The 15,548-nt window shown below is 36.4% G+C and overlaps 1 protein-coding gene across 1 annotated transcript in view; it reads left to right on the top strand.

The window, feature by feature from the left end:
• LOC113267501 (phospholipid-transporting ATPase ABCA3-like) overlaps positions 1–15,548 on the top strand; it is a 160,715-nt gene that overhangs the window by 128,026 nt on the left and 17,141 nt on the right. Inside the window, exons 24-25 of the mRNA XM_048224503.1 lie at positions 6,591–6,716; positions 6,943–7,137. Of these exons, the coding sequence (XP_048080460.1) occupies positions 6,591–6,716; positions 6,943–7,137 (321 nt within the window). The remainder of the gene's footprint in view (positions 1–6,590; positions 6,717–6,942; positions 7,138–15,548) is intronic.

Consider the following 15,548-nt stretch of genomic DNA (forward strand, 5'->3'; position numbering starts at 1 on the left):
AAGAAATTACTGCCTGTGCTCTCTTCTAGGAATTTTATGGTTTCAGGTCTCACATTTAAATCTGTAATCCATTTTATATTTATTTTTGTGTATGGTATAAGAAAGTGGTCCAGTTTCATTCTTTTTCATGTTGCTCTGCAGTTTTCCCTACACCATTTGTTGAAGAGACTTTTTCCCATTGTATATTCTTTCCTCCTTTGTTGAAGATTCGTTGACCATATAACTGTGGCTTTATTTCTGGGTTTTCTCTTCTGTTCTATTGATCTATGTGTCTGTTTTTGTTCCAGTACCATATTGTTTTGATTAGCACAGCTTTGTAATATAACTTAAAGTCTGGAATTGTGTTTCATTTCATTTTCAAGATTGTTTTGACTACTCAGGATCTTTATGGTTCCGTAAAATATTGGGATTATTTTTTCTAGTTCTGTTGGTAATTGATAGGGATTGCATTAAATGTGTAGATTGCTTTGGGTACAATAGACAGTTAAACAATTATTTGTTCTTCCAATTAATGAGCATGGAATGTCTTTCCATTTTTGTGTCATCTTTAATTTTTCATCAATGTCTTATAGTTTTCAGAGTACAGATCTCGCATGAGTCAATTCTTATAACATTTATATAACATTCATATAATTAGAGTTGCTGTTAAATAGCTGTTAAATAGCAGGGGTGTTTTTTCCAATTTCTGTTTACCAATAAAGATTATATTTTAGGGGTGCCTGGGGGGTTCAGTCAGTTAAGCATCCAACTCTTGATTTTGGCTCAGGTCATGGTCTCAGTGTCATGGGATTGAGCCCCTCATTGGGCTCTGCACTCAGTGCGGAGTCTGCTTGTCCCTCTCTCTTTGCTCCTCCCCCTATTCGCTCTCTCTCTCTAAAATAAATAAATAAAATCTTTTTTTAAAAAGATTATATTTTGACCCATACCCTATCCTTGTGTTAGCATTTGGCACTCTTTATGAGTTGGTGAAAACAAAGGAATAATTCCAGTCATATTTTAAAATGGAGAATTTTTAACTTTGAAAGTTAAATCTTTATTTTTATTTTAATAAAATTAAATGTGGTAAAGATGAATCCTAGCTTGGGGTGGTCTACACAGACTGTCAGAGTCTCAGCAACCTCCCAACTCCTCATTTCTTCACAACTTATTTTTTTTCCTTGTCTATATGGCAATATGTTGGGGTTTTTTTTCTCCTTTGCCCATAAGTTTTTATAACTTCACCAACATATATCATATTGTGTATTTCAGTATTCTTTTTCTTAGGACATGATTTCTTTAATTTCAAAGTTAATCATCTAAGTTTTACCATGTTTGAATTTTTACAAATATTTATAGGTGTGAAACCATTACAATCTCATCATACTCGAAATATAGAATATTTTCATCATGTCAGAAATTTTCCTTTGCAAGGAGCTCTTAGGTTTACTCCCTTAGTATTCTTCTGAGGTTCAGAGTATCTATGGTAATGTCCCATTATTCTTTCTTCATATTGGTAATTTGTTTATTTTTTTATTGGTCAATTAAACTAAAGGTTATTGAATTTTGTGGATATTTTAAATAACCCACTTTTGGTTTCATTGATTTTTTTCTTCTATTATTTCTATTTCCAATATCACTGAGTTCACTCTTGTCATTATTATATCTTTCTGCTTATTAGGGATTTACTTGTATTATTTGACTTTTATTTCTAGTTTCTTCTGGTAGAAGTTTGGACCACTGATACTTTATTCTTTTTTGAAAACTTCATTCTTTTTAATATAAATATTTAATGATATAAAAATCTCTCTAAACACTGCTTTTGGTACATCTCATAAATTTTGAAATATCATGTTTTCATTTCATTCTCTTCAAGACATATTCTAATGTCTTTTGTGATTCCTTTTTTGATGCATGAGTTATTTGTAAAGAGTGTTGTTTAATTTCCAAATATTTCAAAATTTTATATAGTTCTGTTGATTTCTAATTTTTTTCTAATTTTTTTATTATTGCTGTACTACATATTCTTCTTTATTCATAAATTTCATGGCCCAAAATATGCCCTATCTTGATGAATGTCCCTTCTGTATTTGAAAGAAGGCATATTCTGCTCTTTTTGGATGCAGTGTTCCTTAACAGTTAACTAGGTAAAGTTGTTTAATAATGTTGTTCAATTTTTCTATATTCTTACTGTTTTTTCCATCAACCTGTTGTACCTATTGTCAAGAGATTAGTGTTAAAGACTCTTAGCATGTCAGTGGATTTGCCTATTTCTCCTCCTTATTTATTTATTTACTTTTATTTTTTGGTTTTGGCCTTAACTATTTAGAGTCTAAAATATTAGGTGCACATGCACTTAGGATTTTTATATCCTCTTGATGAATTTAACCCTTGTCATATATGTAATTGCTCTTTAAAAAATCTCTGGTGATATTCCTTGTTTTATAATATACTCTGTCTGATGTTACTCTGCCAATCTTTTCATGTATACATTTTTTATGGTATATCTTTTTTATCATTTGACATTTAACCTGTGTATATTATTTTTGAAGTGAGTTTCTTATAGATAGCATAGTTTATTTTGCTTTTTATTCAATCTGACAATCTCTACATATTAATAGAATTGAGACTATTCCTAATGTAATTATTTATATGGTTGGGTTTAAATTTATGATCTTGCTTTTTATTTTCTTTCGCATCTATACTTTATTTTTTCTCTTTTCATGTCTTCTTTTGGATTAGCAGTATTTTTATGATTCATTTGCATCTCCACTAGTAATTGATTAGCTGAATCTCTTGGTTGTAATAATATAAACTCTTCCATCCATTTGCACAGAATATCTTTTCCTTTGTGTCTTTTTTAATTTCTTTCATTGTCTTATACTTCTCAGTGTACAAGAATTTCACTTCCATGGTTATATTTATTCCTAGGTATTTTATTCTTTATAATGCAGCTGTAAATGGGATTGTTTTCTTAATTTCTCTTTCTGATGGGTCATTATTAGTGCACAGAAATGCAACAGATTTTTGTACATTGATTTTGTAAACTGCAACTTTACTGAATTCATTAGTTCTCTTTCTTATGATTTTATCTCCTTTTGAGCTTCTCTTTTGTTCATATGTTGTCTTCCTAATTTCATTAAATTGTCTGTTTGTGTTCTCTTATAGCTCACTGAACTTCTTTATAACAATTATTTTGAATTATTTTGTCAGGTAATTTTAAAATCTACATTTCTTTGGGATAAGTTATATGAAATTCATTGTGTTCCTCTAGTGGTGTCATGTTTTGTATTCAAATTTTTTTTGGTGTTCCTTGATTTTTTGTGTGTTCCTTGTAGCCCTGTATATATGTCTGTGCATTTGTAGGAACAGCCGCCTCTTCCAGACTGTATAGACTGGCTTAGGTGGGGAAAGACCTTTACCTACATATGGGTGTGAGGGCACTGGGGGCGGGGTGGAGTGCATCTCTGGCTCTGGTTTCAGTGGGGTACAACAACATCTCTGGCTCAGGGTGTTGGGGTGAACAGTGGAATAAACTCTGGTCTGTTCCATTAGCTGAGTTTAGCATTACTGAAGATTGCAAGGGTCTTTGGCAGCAAAGGCTTTAGTGTCTCTAGCAACAGTGCGGGATGCTCTTGTCCTTAATGACAATGGCTGCTGGGATCTTCGTGCTCTACTTTTCTCTCAAGAAGAGAAATTGTGAACAAAGAGATTCTTTTTGGTACCAAGCTGTGCTAAGTTGAGGAATGGGTTGATGTGGGTAAAATGCATCTTCTACTTTTCTATATGGGCATCCCTGGATTTTCTACTCCACCAGGTTGCTGCATCCTCTTTAACTGTACTCCAGAGGTCTCCAGGGTTATTTTCTCTGTGGATATTTGTTAAATCATTGATGGGGGGGGTGGACAGTAAGCACTGGGGTCTCCTAATCCACCAGCACGCTGATATCACTCTCCATTGTTTTTTGTAAAAAGTCAGGTGTTACTCTTATTGGAAATATAAGTGATAAGTGTTTATCTCTCATTGATTTCAAGATTTTCTCCCTGCCTTTGGCATTCAGCATTTTTTCTGTCTGTACAGATCTATTTGTGTTTATCATACTTGGTATTCACTAAGCTATGGATGTGTATATTAATGTTTTTCATGAAACCTGGGAAGTTCCAGCCATTTCTTTAAGTATTTTTCTGCTTGCTTCTCTTTTTTCCATTTGACATTCCCATTATGCATACATTGATGCACTAAATGGTATCCCACATTTCTCTGAAGCTTTGTTCATTTTTCTTGATTGTTTTTCTCTCCATTCTTCAGGTTTCACACTCCCTTTGTATCTATTTAAGTTTTCTAATTCTTTTTTTCTGCCAGTTCAAGCTTGTTATTGAACCCTTCTAGTGATTTTTTCATTTTAGTTATTATACTTTTCAACTCCAGAACTTCTGTTGGATCCTTTCTTTTATAATTTCTATCTTGTTACTGGTAATCCTTATTTGATACAACATTGTCATCATACCCCCCTTTACTCCTTCAAGCATGATTTCCTTTATTTTGAAAATAGTTATAATGACTACTTTGAAGTCTTTGTCTATTATATCAGACATCTGGTCATTTAATGACCGGCACAGGCAGTTACTCTTGCTTACTTTTTTTCCTGTGTGTGGGACACAGTTTCTTGTTTCTTTTATAACAATTTTTTTTCTGAACTCTGGATATTTTAAATATGTATTGGTTCTGTGAGTATTGTCTTTTCCCAGGAAATTTTTGTTGTTTGCTAGTTTGTTTAAGTAACTGGCTGGGATGTTTCTGTGAAGTCTATTTTCCTTGTAGTGTGAAGCCTCTGGTATTGTTCTTCAGAAGATGCAGACCTGGGCATGGGGGTAGTAACCCTGGAATGACAGTGGTTTGAAGGTCTCTCTTTGTCTCTTTCCATGTCCACACCCAAGTTAAGCTTCACTAACTGCTAGCTGATTTTTGTATTTCTTTCATCAATGCCATAATACATAAATTGCTCCATTGAGGGAACCATTAAATTTGAGCCTCTTTGCAGAAGTAGTTTGAGATCAGTGTTAAAGATGAGTTTCACTCCAGTAGAGCTCTTCATAGCTGTCTCTTTCCCTGGTTCTTTCTAGTAAAGTAGGTAGCCTATAGTTAATTTATATTTCTAATGAAGCTACCGGTCATTTCTTTATTGCTTTACACAAAAACTTCCATTGTTTTGAGAGGATCTTAAGCTTTAATTTCCCTATACTATTTCAAATAAAGACAGTTTCTTTTATAAAAGAAAGTATTCTTTAGCCTTTCAGTGTTTAACATACTGTAATTATAATAAGTCACACTTGATTGATCTCAGTTGCAGCTGTAGTTTTTCCTGAGGTATCCAATTCTGGAAAAAAGACAACACTATGTAAGCCTAATTTTTTAATTTGAGGAAATAAAAATCAATCTGTTCTGAACTGATTGGACAAAACAATCTTTAAGGGGCGCCTGGGTGGCACAGTGGTTAAGCGTCTGCCTTCGGCTCAGGACGTGATCCCGGCGATCTGGGATCGAGCCCCACATCAGGCTCTTCTGCTATGAGCCTGCTTCTTCCTCTCCCACTCCCCCTGCTTGTGTTCCCTCTCTCGCTGGCTGTCTCTATCTCTGTCAAATAAATAAAATCTTAAAAAAAAAAATTAAAAAAAAAACAATCTTTAAAATTATGCCTATTTTCTGTTCTACCATCTTGAAATCAGTTTTCTAAAGTTATTTGGTCTAGTCAGGAGTAATAAAGAGCATTTATCTTGTAATATTTATCTTGAAAATATATGCCAATGAGTTTCTTAGGAAAAATCTTGTTAAACCTTGCTGATTTTCTTGGCTTCTATTCCTGATTGATTGACGAAAAAAGTTATTATTATGTATTCATGACTGTTTTTTAGAGTTTCCCTACCATCTTGGGATGATTTCCTTCTTAAAGATCCAAGTGATAAAAGCCATTTCCCTGAATGCTTTATATTCTTTTAAACAAATAGCATGATTTCACTCATATGTGGAATTTAAAAAACAAAATGAATGAACAGAGAGAAGAAAAGAGAGAAAGACGCAAACCAAGAAAAAGACTCTGAACTATAGAGAACAAACTGATGGTTATCAGAGGGGAGGTGGGTGAGGGGGTGGGTGAAATAGGTGGTAGGGATTAAGGAGTACACTTGTGATGAGCACCAGGTGTTGAATGGAAATACTGAATCACTATCTTGTACACCTACAACTAATATTACACTGTACATAACTAACTGGAATTTAAATAAAAACTTAAAAAATAAAGATTTAAAATTCTTAAAATTCTAAAGATTTAAAGTACACATTGTAGCATGTTAATTCACACTCTTTCTACTATGTTGAATGACTTTTTCTTCTCCTCTGGTCTCCACCATCATTCTTCTGACGAACTATTTATTATTCAAAACTTAGTCAAGTTGTACATGATGCTGAGTAATATTCAGATACTTTATGGAATGACTAAAATCTTATATTTTAATGTCTTTGAGATTATCCCCTAGCTTAGCTTTCATGAAACCACCCACTGTAGACTAGACACCTAAAGAGCATTCACTTTTATAATTCTTGTTTTGAAAATGTAGGAAAAAGTGTCCAAGGAACTATCTGGAGAATCTGATGATGAGGATGTACAAAATGAAAGACAGAGAATCCTGGGGCAGCCTCAGGAGTTCCTAGATTCCACAGTGCTTATTAAGGAACTCACAAAGGTAACATCATTCACTGGCCAATATAGGCTGGCTTCACTTATCCCCAAGAGTATGTCATTGGTGTCCAGGGCACACTGTGGTTCTTCAGAATCTATGTGTATTTTTCCAGTGTAATAGCAGAGTTCTTGTGAAACTGTCTGAAGTCGTGGTCCATAGGGGTCTGAGGTATTTATTTATTTGATCTTCAAATACTCTTTACTACATTGTATTTTCTGGATTTTTTTAGATATATTTTAAGTATCCAGTCATTCTGGCTGTGAAAAATATCTCTGTTACAATCCAAAGGGGAGAGTGCTTTGGATTGCTTGGATTCAATGGAGCTGGAAAAACTACTACCTTCAAAATTTTGACGGGTGAAGAGACTGTTACCTCTGGGGATGTGTTCATTGAGCATGTTAGCATCACTAAAAGTCTTCAAAAGGTAAGACACTATTACAATCTAAGATATGAGAAGCTTGATACCTTGGGGGTACAGGTAATAGGCAGGCACTGAAGAAAATAGATGGCAAACATGGTAGACATTGATATTGATACTGTTGACTCAGTAGATTCTGGAGAGAGAATTAAATTTTGGAAGAGAGAGAGGCAACAAGAATAGAATCAAGACAAGATTATCTTTTGTGTTCTTTGAAACTGCTAGAGTAAAAGGCAAGTTCTCTCAAGAGTACATCTAACATATGCCAGACAAGGTGCTATAAGGAAGACTGGGCAGAAGATGCAGTTCATTTACAAATGCAGTTTGCTTGTAACTGAGGTCTTCATGCACCTTAGAGCTCTGGAACAGGATGGCCTTTCAGAATGGTCCCAAATCAAGGCAACATAGCCATCTTTTGTATCCCTGAATCAGCCAGCCATTGGGTGCATGTGCCAACTGGGAGAGAGTGCATAACCTTGGGGAAAGCTAAGTGGAAAGAAAAATTCAAGAGGAAAATTGTGAATGGCATCAGATTCCAGGAAATCTCAGGCAATGTAAAGCCTGAAAATGGTGTATTGGATTTAACAACTAGAACTTCACTGATGCAGTTAGCAAGAACTATTGTACTATGGTCACTTGAGTGGTAGTAATGGGAGCCTAAATGGTGCATTCCTTTCCTCTTTAGTTCACGGCACATTGTCATGACATGAGGAAGATGGGGCTGTGGGAACCTGCATGCTCTAGGATGAACAGTATTCTAGTAACAGAGGTGAAGCCAAGAATTTGGGTTATACTTTAAAGAAAGTTAGCTTTGAAGCAAAGGGAAACATTAGAATTCACCCAAAGTTGTGAGGATGAGACAGGAGACATTTTATATATTAAACAACTTGAACCACATTTATACTAGAAGGGAAAAAATTGAAATAGAGGAAGAAGTGATGTATGATGAAAGGAGATGAATGGGTTCTTTCAGATGGTTTTTGGGATCAGAGATTCCAAAATTCCCAGCAGGCAGTATGGAGGTTCCTCAGAAAATTAAAAATAGAAATACCATACAATCTGGAAATTTCACTGCTGCTTATTTACCCAAAGAAAACAAAAACACTAATTCATAAAGATACATGCACCCCTATTTTTTTTGTACAATTATTTACAGTAGCCAAGATATGGAGGCATCCTAAGTGTCTGTTGATAGATGAAGGGATAAAGAAGATGTGGTATATACAATGGAATATCATTTAGCCATAATAAAAAATGATATCTTGCCATTTGCAACAACATGGATGGGCCTAGATGGCATTATACTAAGTAAAGTAAGTCAGACAGAGAAAGACAAATACCATGTGATTTTACTTATATGTGGAATCTTAAAAAACTAATGATTTTATTAATTTGGGTCCTTTCTCTTTTCTTTTGGATAAGTCTGGCCAGAGATTTATCAATCTTATTAATTCTTTCAAAGAACAAGCTTCTAATTTTGTTGATCTGTTCTACTGTTCTAGTTTCTATTTCATTGATTTCTGTTCTAATCTTTATCATTTCTCTTCTCCTGCTTGGTTTAGGCTTTATTTGTTGTTCTTTCTCCAGATCCTTTAGGTGTAAGGTTAGCTTGTGCATTTGGGATTTTTCTGATTTTAAAAAAATATTTTATTTATTTATTTATTTGACGGAGAGAGAGACAGCCAGCGAGAGAGGGAACACAAGCAGGGGGAGTTGGAGAGGAAGAAGCAGGCTCCCAGCGGAGCAGGGAGCCTGATGCGGGGCTTGATCCCAGGACCCTGGGATCATGCCCTGAGCCGAAGGCCGATGCTTAACAACTGAGCCACCCAGGCGCCCCAGATTTTTCTAATTTTTTGAGAGAGGCTTGAGGGCTATGTATTTCCCTCTAAGGACCACCTTTGCAGTATCCCATAGGTTCTGAACTGATGTGTTTTCATTTTCATTGGTTTGCATGAACTGTTTAAGTTCTCTTTAATTTCCTGGTTGAGCCATTCATTCTTTAGCAAGATGCTTTTTAACCTCCAAGTGTTTGCATTCTTCCCAAATTTTTCCTTGTGGTTGAGTTCCATTTTCCATGCATTGTGGTGTGAAAATATGCAGGGAACAATTTCAATATTTTGGTATCTGTTGAGACCTGATTTGTGACCCAGTATGTGATCTATTCTGGAGAAAGTTCTGTGTGCACTTGAGAAGAATGAATATTCTATTGTTTTAGGATGGAATGTTCTGTATATATCTACAAAGTCCATTTAGTCCAACGTGTCCTTCAAAGCTCTTGTTTCTTTGTTGATCTGCTTAGATGATCTGTCTATTGCTGAGAGTGGAGTGTTGAAGTCTCCTACAATTATTGTATTATTAGCAATATGAGTCTTTCTTTTGGTTAAGAGGTGGTGTATGTAGTTGGCTGTTCCCATGTTGGGGGCATAGATATTTACAATTATTAGATTTTCTTGTTGGATAGACCCTTTAAGTTTGATATAGTGTCCCTCTACATATCTTACTACAGTCTTTGGTTTAAAATCTAATTTGTCTAATATGAGAATTGCTGCCCCAGCTTTCTTTTGAGGTCCGTTGGCATGATAAATTGTTCTCCATCCCGTCACTTTCAATCTGGAGGTGTCTATAGGTTCAAAATGTGTCTCTTGTAGCCAGCATATGGATGGGTCCTGCTTTTTTATCCAGTCTGAAACCCTGTGCCATTTGATGGGAGCATTCAGCCCTTTCATGTTGAGAGTAGCTATTGAAAGACATGAATGAAAGAGGAGAAATCACGACCAATACCAAGGTAATAGAGGAAATTATTGGGACTTATTACCAGCAGCTATATCCCAACAAACTAGGCAATCTGGAAGAAATGGATGCATTCCTGGAAACTATAAACTACCAAGAGTGAAACAGGAAGAACTAGACAATCTGAACAGACCAATAGCCAGCAAGGAAATTGAAACAGTAATTAAAAACCTCCCAAAAAACAAGAGTCCAGAGCCAGATGGCATTCAAGGCGAATTTTTCCAAACATTTAAAGAAGAAATCATACCTATTCTACGAAGTTGTTTCAAAAAATTGAAATGGAAGAAAAACTTCCAAACTCAATCTATGAGGCCAGCATTACCCTGATCGCAAAACCGGGGAAAGACCCCATCAAAAAGGAGAATTACAGACCAATATCCCTGATGAACATGGATGCCAAAATACTCAACAATCTCCTAGCCAATAGGATCCAACGGTACATTAAAAGAATTATTCACCACAACCAGGTGGGGTTTATTCCTGTGATACAAGGGTGGTTCAACATTCACAAATCAATCAATGTGATCATATTAACAAGAGAAGAGACAAGAACCATAGGATCCTCTCAATTGATGGAGAAAAAACATTTGACAAAATACAGCATCCTTTCCTTTTTGTTTGTTTGTTTGTTTTCATGTGCCCTTTTTTAAATAATTTTTTATTATGTTATGTTACTCACCATACAGTACAGCATCCTTTCCTGATTAAAACTCCTCAAAATACAGGGATAGAGGGAACATACCTCGATATCATAAAATCCATCTATGAAAAGCCCATTGCGAATATCATTCTCAATGGGGAATAACAGAGGTTTTCCCTAAGGTCAGGAACATGACAGGGATGCCCACTCTCATCACTGCTATTCAACATAGTACTAGAAGTCCTAGCCTCAGCAACCAGACAACAAAAAGAAATAAAAGGCATCCAAATTGGCAAAGAAAAAGTCAAACTCTCACTCTTTGCAGATGATGTGATACTCCATGTGGAAAACCCAAAAGACTCCACCCCCAAATTATTAGAGCTTATATAGCAATTCAGCAATGTGGCAGGATACAAAATCAGTGCACGGAAATCAGCTGCACTTCTATACGCTAACAATGTGACTGAAGAAAGAGGAATGAAGGCATCGATCCCATTTACAATTGCACCCAAACCCATCAGATACCTAGGAATAAACCTAAACAAAGAGGTAAAGGACCTATACTCTAGAAACTACAGAACACTTATAAAAGAAATGGAGGAAGACACAAAGAGATGGAAAAACATTCCATGCTCATGGATTGGAAGAATAAACATTGCGAAAATATCTCTGCTGCCCAGAGCAAACTACACATTCAGTGCAATCCCTATCAAAATACCATCCACATTTTTCACAGAGCTGGAACAAACAATCCTAAAATTTGTATGTAACCAGAAAAGACCCCGAATCACCAGGGGATTGATGAAAAAGAAAACCAAAGCTGGGGCATCACAATGCTGACTTCATGCTATATTACAAAGCTGTGATCACTAAGATGGCATGGTACTGTCACAAAAACAAACAGACACACAGACCAATGGAACAGAATAGAGAGCCCAAAAATGGACCCTCAATTCTATAGTCAACTAATCTTTGACAAAGCAGAAAAAAATATCCAATGGAAAAAAGACAGTCTCTTCAATAAATGGTGCTGGGAAAATTGGACAGCTACATGCAAAAGAATGAAACTGGACTACTTTCTTACACCAAACACAAAAATAAGCTCAAAATGGATGAAAGACCTCAATGTGAGACAAAAATCCATCAAAATCCTAGAGAAGGACATAGGCGGTAATCTCTTCAACATTGGCCACAGCAACTTGACTTATTTTAAGACATGTCTCTAAAGGCAAGGGAAACAAAAGCAAAAATGAACTTTTGGGGCTTCATCAAGATAAAAAGCTTCTGCACAGCAAAGGAAACAGTCAAGAAAATTAAGAGGCAACCCACGGAATGGGAGAAGATATTTGAAAATGACATTACAGATAAAGGGCTGGTATCCAAGATCTATAAAGAACTTCTCAAACTCAACATCCAAAAAACAAATAATTCAGTCAAAAAATGCGCAGAAGATATGAACAGACACTTCTCCAAAGAAGATGTACAAATGACTAAAAGACACATGAAAAAATGTTCAACATCACTAGCCATCAGGGAAATACAAATCAAAAGCACAATGAGATACCACCTTACACCAGTTAGAATGGCAAAAATTAACAAGACAGGAAACAAGTGATGGTGAGGATGTGGAGAAAGGGGAACCCTCTCACACTATTGGTGGGAATGCAAGCTAGTACAGCCCACTTTGGAAGACAGTATGGAGGTTCCTCAGGATGTTAAAAATAGAGCTACCCTATGACCCAGCAATTGCACTACTGGGTATTTACCCCAAAGATACAGATGTAGTGAAAAGAAGGGGCACATGCACCCCAATGTTCATAGCAGCAATGTCCACAATAGCCAAACTGTGGAAGGAGCTGAGATGTGCCTCACCAGATGAATGGATAAAGAAGATGTGGTTCAATATACAATGGAATATTACTCAGCCAGCAGAAGGATGAATACCCTCATTTGCATCGACATGGATGGAACTGGAGGGGATTATGCTAAGTGAAATAAGTCAATCAGAGAATGACAATTATCATATGGTTTCACACATATGTGGAACATATGGAATAGCACAGAAGACCACAGGGGAAGAGAGGGAAAACTGAATGGAAGAAATCAGAGAGGGAGAGAAACCAGGAGAGACTCTGGACTCTGGGAAACAAACTGAGGGTTTGTGGAAGAGGAGGTGGGTTGGGGATGCACACCCTCAGGACCTTCTCAGCAGTTAACCCAGGAGCCCTGCCTCTCTGCCCTTTGTGCTTCTAAAAGCGCAAGCAGTCCTGGGTTTGCACAAGTGTTCCCAGCTCTTGGGAGCGGTCCCGTGAGCGGCCTGGGTTCCCGTGTGCCCCTGCAGCTCCTGGATCCTGTTTAAGCACTGTTATCCTATTATAAAGCCCTTCCTGGCCAGCCATTAGGGCTCTGTGAGTTATCTCTGTGTCCCCCAGCACAGGACACTTTCGCACGCAGGTATTATATCAATTTCCAGGGCCAGCTTATAGAGGTTCCCTCCCCCTTCTGTTTATCTTCCTCTGCCTGCAGAATCACGCCTCCACCTTTCATACCTTGGGACAGGTGGTGTTTTTCTGCTTGTAGAGATCCAGATATATATTTTTACATCTCAGGCTGATTTCGTGGGTTCAGAATGGTTTGGTAGATATCCAGCTAAATTCAGGGGACTGGTTGAAATGGAGTCCCCTACTCCTCCGCCATCTTTCACAACTGATTTTTTAAAAAAGATTTGTTTATTTTAGAGAGCATGTGTGAGCAAGGGGAGGATCAAAGAGAGAGGGAGAGAAGCAGACTCCACACTGAGTGAAGAGCCCAACCTGGAGCTGGATCCCAGGACTCTGAGATCATGACCTGAGCTGAAATCAAGAACCTGATGCTTAACCAACTGAGCCACCCAGTGCAATTGATTTATAAATATTGAACTTGTATTCAACAAAATTACTAAATTCTCTTAATTCCAACATTTATCTATAAATTATACTGGAAGGTTTACTTTTAAATCATGACTGCTGCAGATAATGAGGGTTTATTTTCCTTTCCAACCCTATGCTTTTTTTCCTTACCTTATTGCAATGGCTAGGACCTGTCCTCAGCACACAATAGAAATGGCAATTGCAGAATCTCAATCTAAAACTCACGGGCAAACTTTCTTTTTTTTTTTTTTTTTTTAAGATTTTATTTATTTACCTGACAGAGAGAGAGACAGCCAGCGAGAGAGGGAACACAAGCAGGGGGGAGTGGGAGAGGAAGAAGCAGGCTCCCAGCAGAGGAGCCTGACGTGGGGCTCGATCCTGTAACGCCAGGATCACGCCCCGAGCCGAAGGCAGACGCCCAACCGCTGTGCCACCCAGGCGCCCCTCGGGCAAACTTTCTTATTCATGTTTTGTTTTTACCTGTAAATGCCTCTTATTTACCGTCATTGACAAAAGATATTTTCACTGCGTATAGAATTTGAAGTTTGCCATTACTTTTCTTTAGCAAATTGAGCTGTTGTTTCATTATCACCTAGTTTCCATCACTACTTCTGAGAAATTAACCCAGTTTGATATTTCTTTATAGATAATCTCTTTTCTCTGTAGCTGCCTTTTAAATTTTGCCTTTGTTTTACATAAGCTTCAATATGAAATATTTAGATATGAATCTTTTAAAATTTTGTCCTGCTTGGAATGTGTTGACATTCTTCAATTTCTCATTTGGTATCTTTAATTGGTTCTGGATCATTTTCACTTATGATTTCTTCAAATATTTTTCCTGTTTCTTTCTTTCTCTCCTTCTGCAACTTCAGCTATCCAGATATTTCCAGTCTGTCTCTTGCTTTCATGCTTCCCCATTTTTAATTTTTGTACTGCATCCAAGAAGCTTTCTTATTATGTAATCTCCAGGCTAAATTAATTTCTTCCATTGTCATTAAATTGCTGTCAAATGCATTTCCAAAGTTTGTAACAGGCTTTATTTATTATACTTATTTATTTTTAGTTTTTAGATGTTATATATGGTTCATCCCCAAACTATCCAAGTGACTTTATACTTTTCTTTTTCATAAAGATTTTTAATTTTAATTTTAATTTTTAATTTATTTATTTTTTGATGTAAAGTTTGATGATTCATTAGTTGCATATAACAACCAGCGCACCATGCAATACGTGCCCTCCTTACTACCCATCACCAGTCTATCCCATTCCCCCACCCCCCCGCTCCGAAGCCCTCAGTTTTTTTCTCAGAGTCCATAGTCTCTCATGCTTCATTCCCCCTTCTGATTACCTCCCCTTTCTATATCCCTTTCTTCTCTTACCGATCTTCCTAGTTCTTATGTTCCATAGATGAGAGAAACCATATGATAATTGTCTTTCTCTGCTTGACTTATTTCACTTAGCATTATCTCCTCCAATGCCATCCATGTTACAGCAAATGTTGAGAAATCGTTCTTTTTGATAGCTAAGTAATATTCCATTGTATATATGGACAGATTTTTTAAATTTTATTAAGTTTTTAATTCCAGTATGGCTACCATACAGTATAATATTAGTTTCAGGTGAACAATATAATGATTCAACAATTCCATACATTATTCAGTATTCATCAAGATAAGTGTGCTTTTCATCGCCATCACCTATTTCACCCATCCCCCACCCACCTCCCCTCTGATAACCATCAATTTGTTCTCTATAGTTAAGAGTCTATTTCCTGGTTTGTCTCTCTCCCTCTTTTCCCTTCTGTTTGTTTATTTGTTTCTTAAGTTCTGCATATGGAATGAAATCATATGGTGTTTGTCTTTCTCTGACTTATTTCACTTAGCATTATACTCTCTAGATGAATTCATGTTGTTGCAAATGGCAAGATTTTATTCTTTTTTATGGCTGAGTAATATTCCATTTTATATATATGCATATACCACTTCTTCTTTATCCACTCATCAGTCAATGGACAGCTGTGCTGCCTCCATAATTTGGCCATTGTAAATAATGCTACAATAAATACTGGGGTGCATTTA

Source organism: Ursus arctos, unplaced genomic scaffold, assembly GCF_023065955.2.
Source record: "Ursus arctos isolate Adak ecotype North America unplaced genomic scaffold, UrsArc2.0 scaffold_2, whole genome shotgun sequence".
Taxonomy (NCBI): Eukaryota; Metazoa; Chordata; class Mammalia; order Carnivora; family Ursidae; genus Ursus; species Ursus arctos.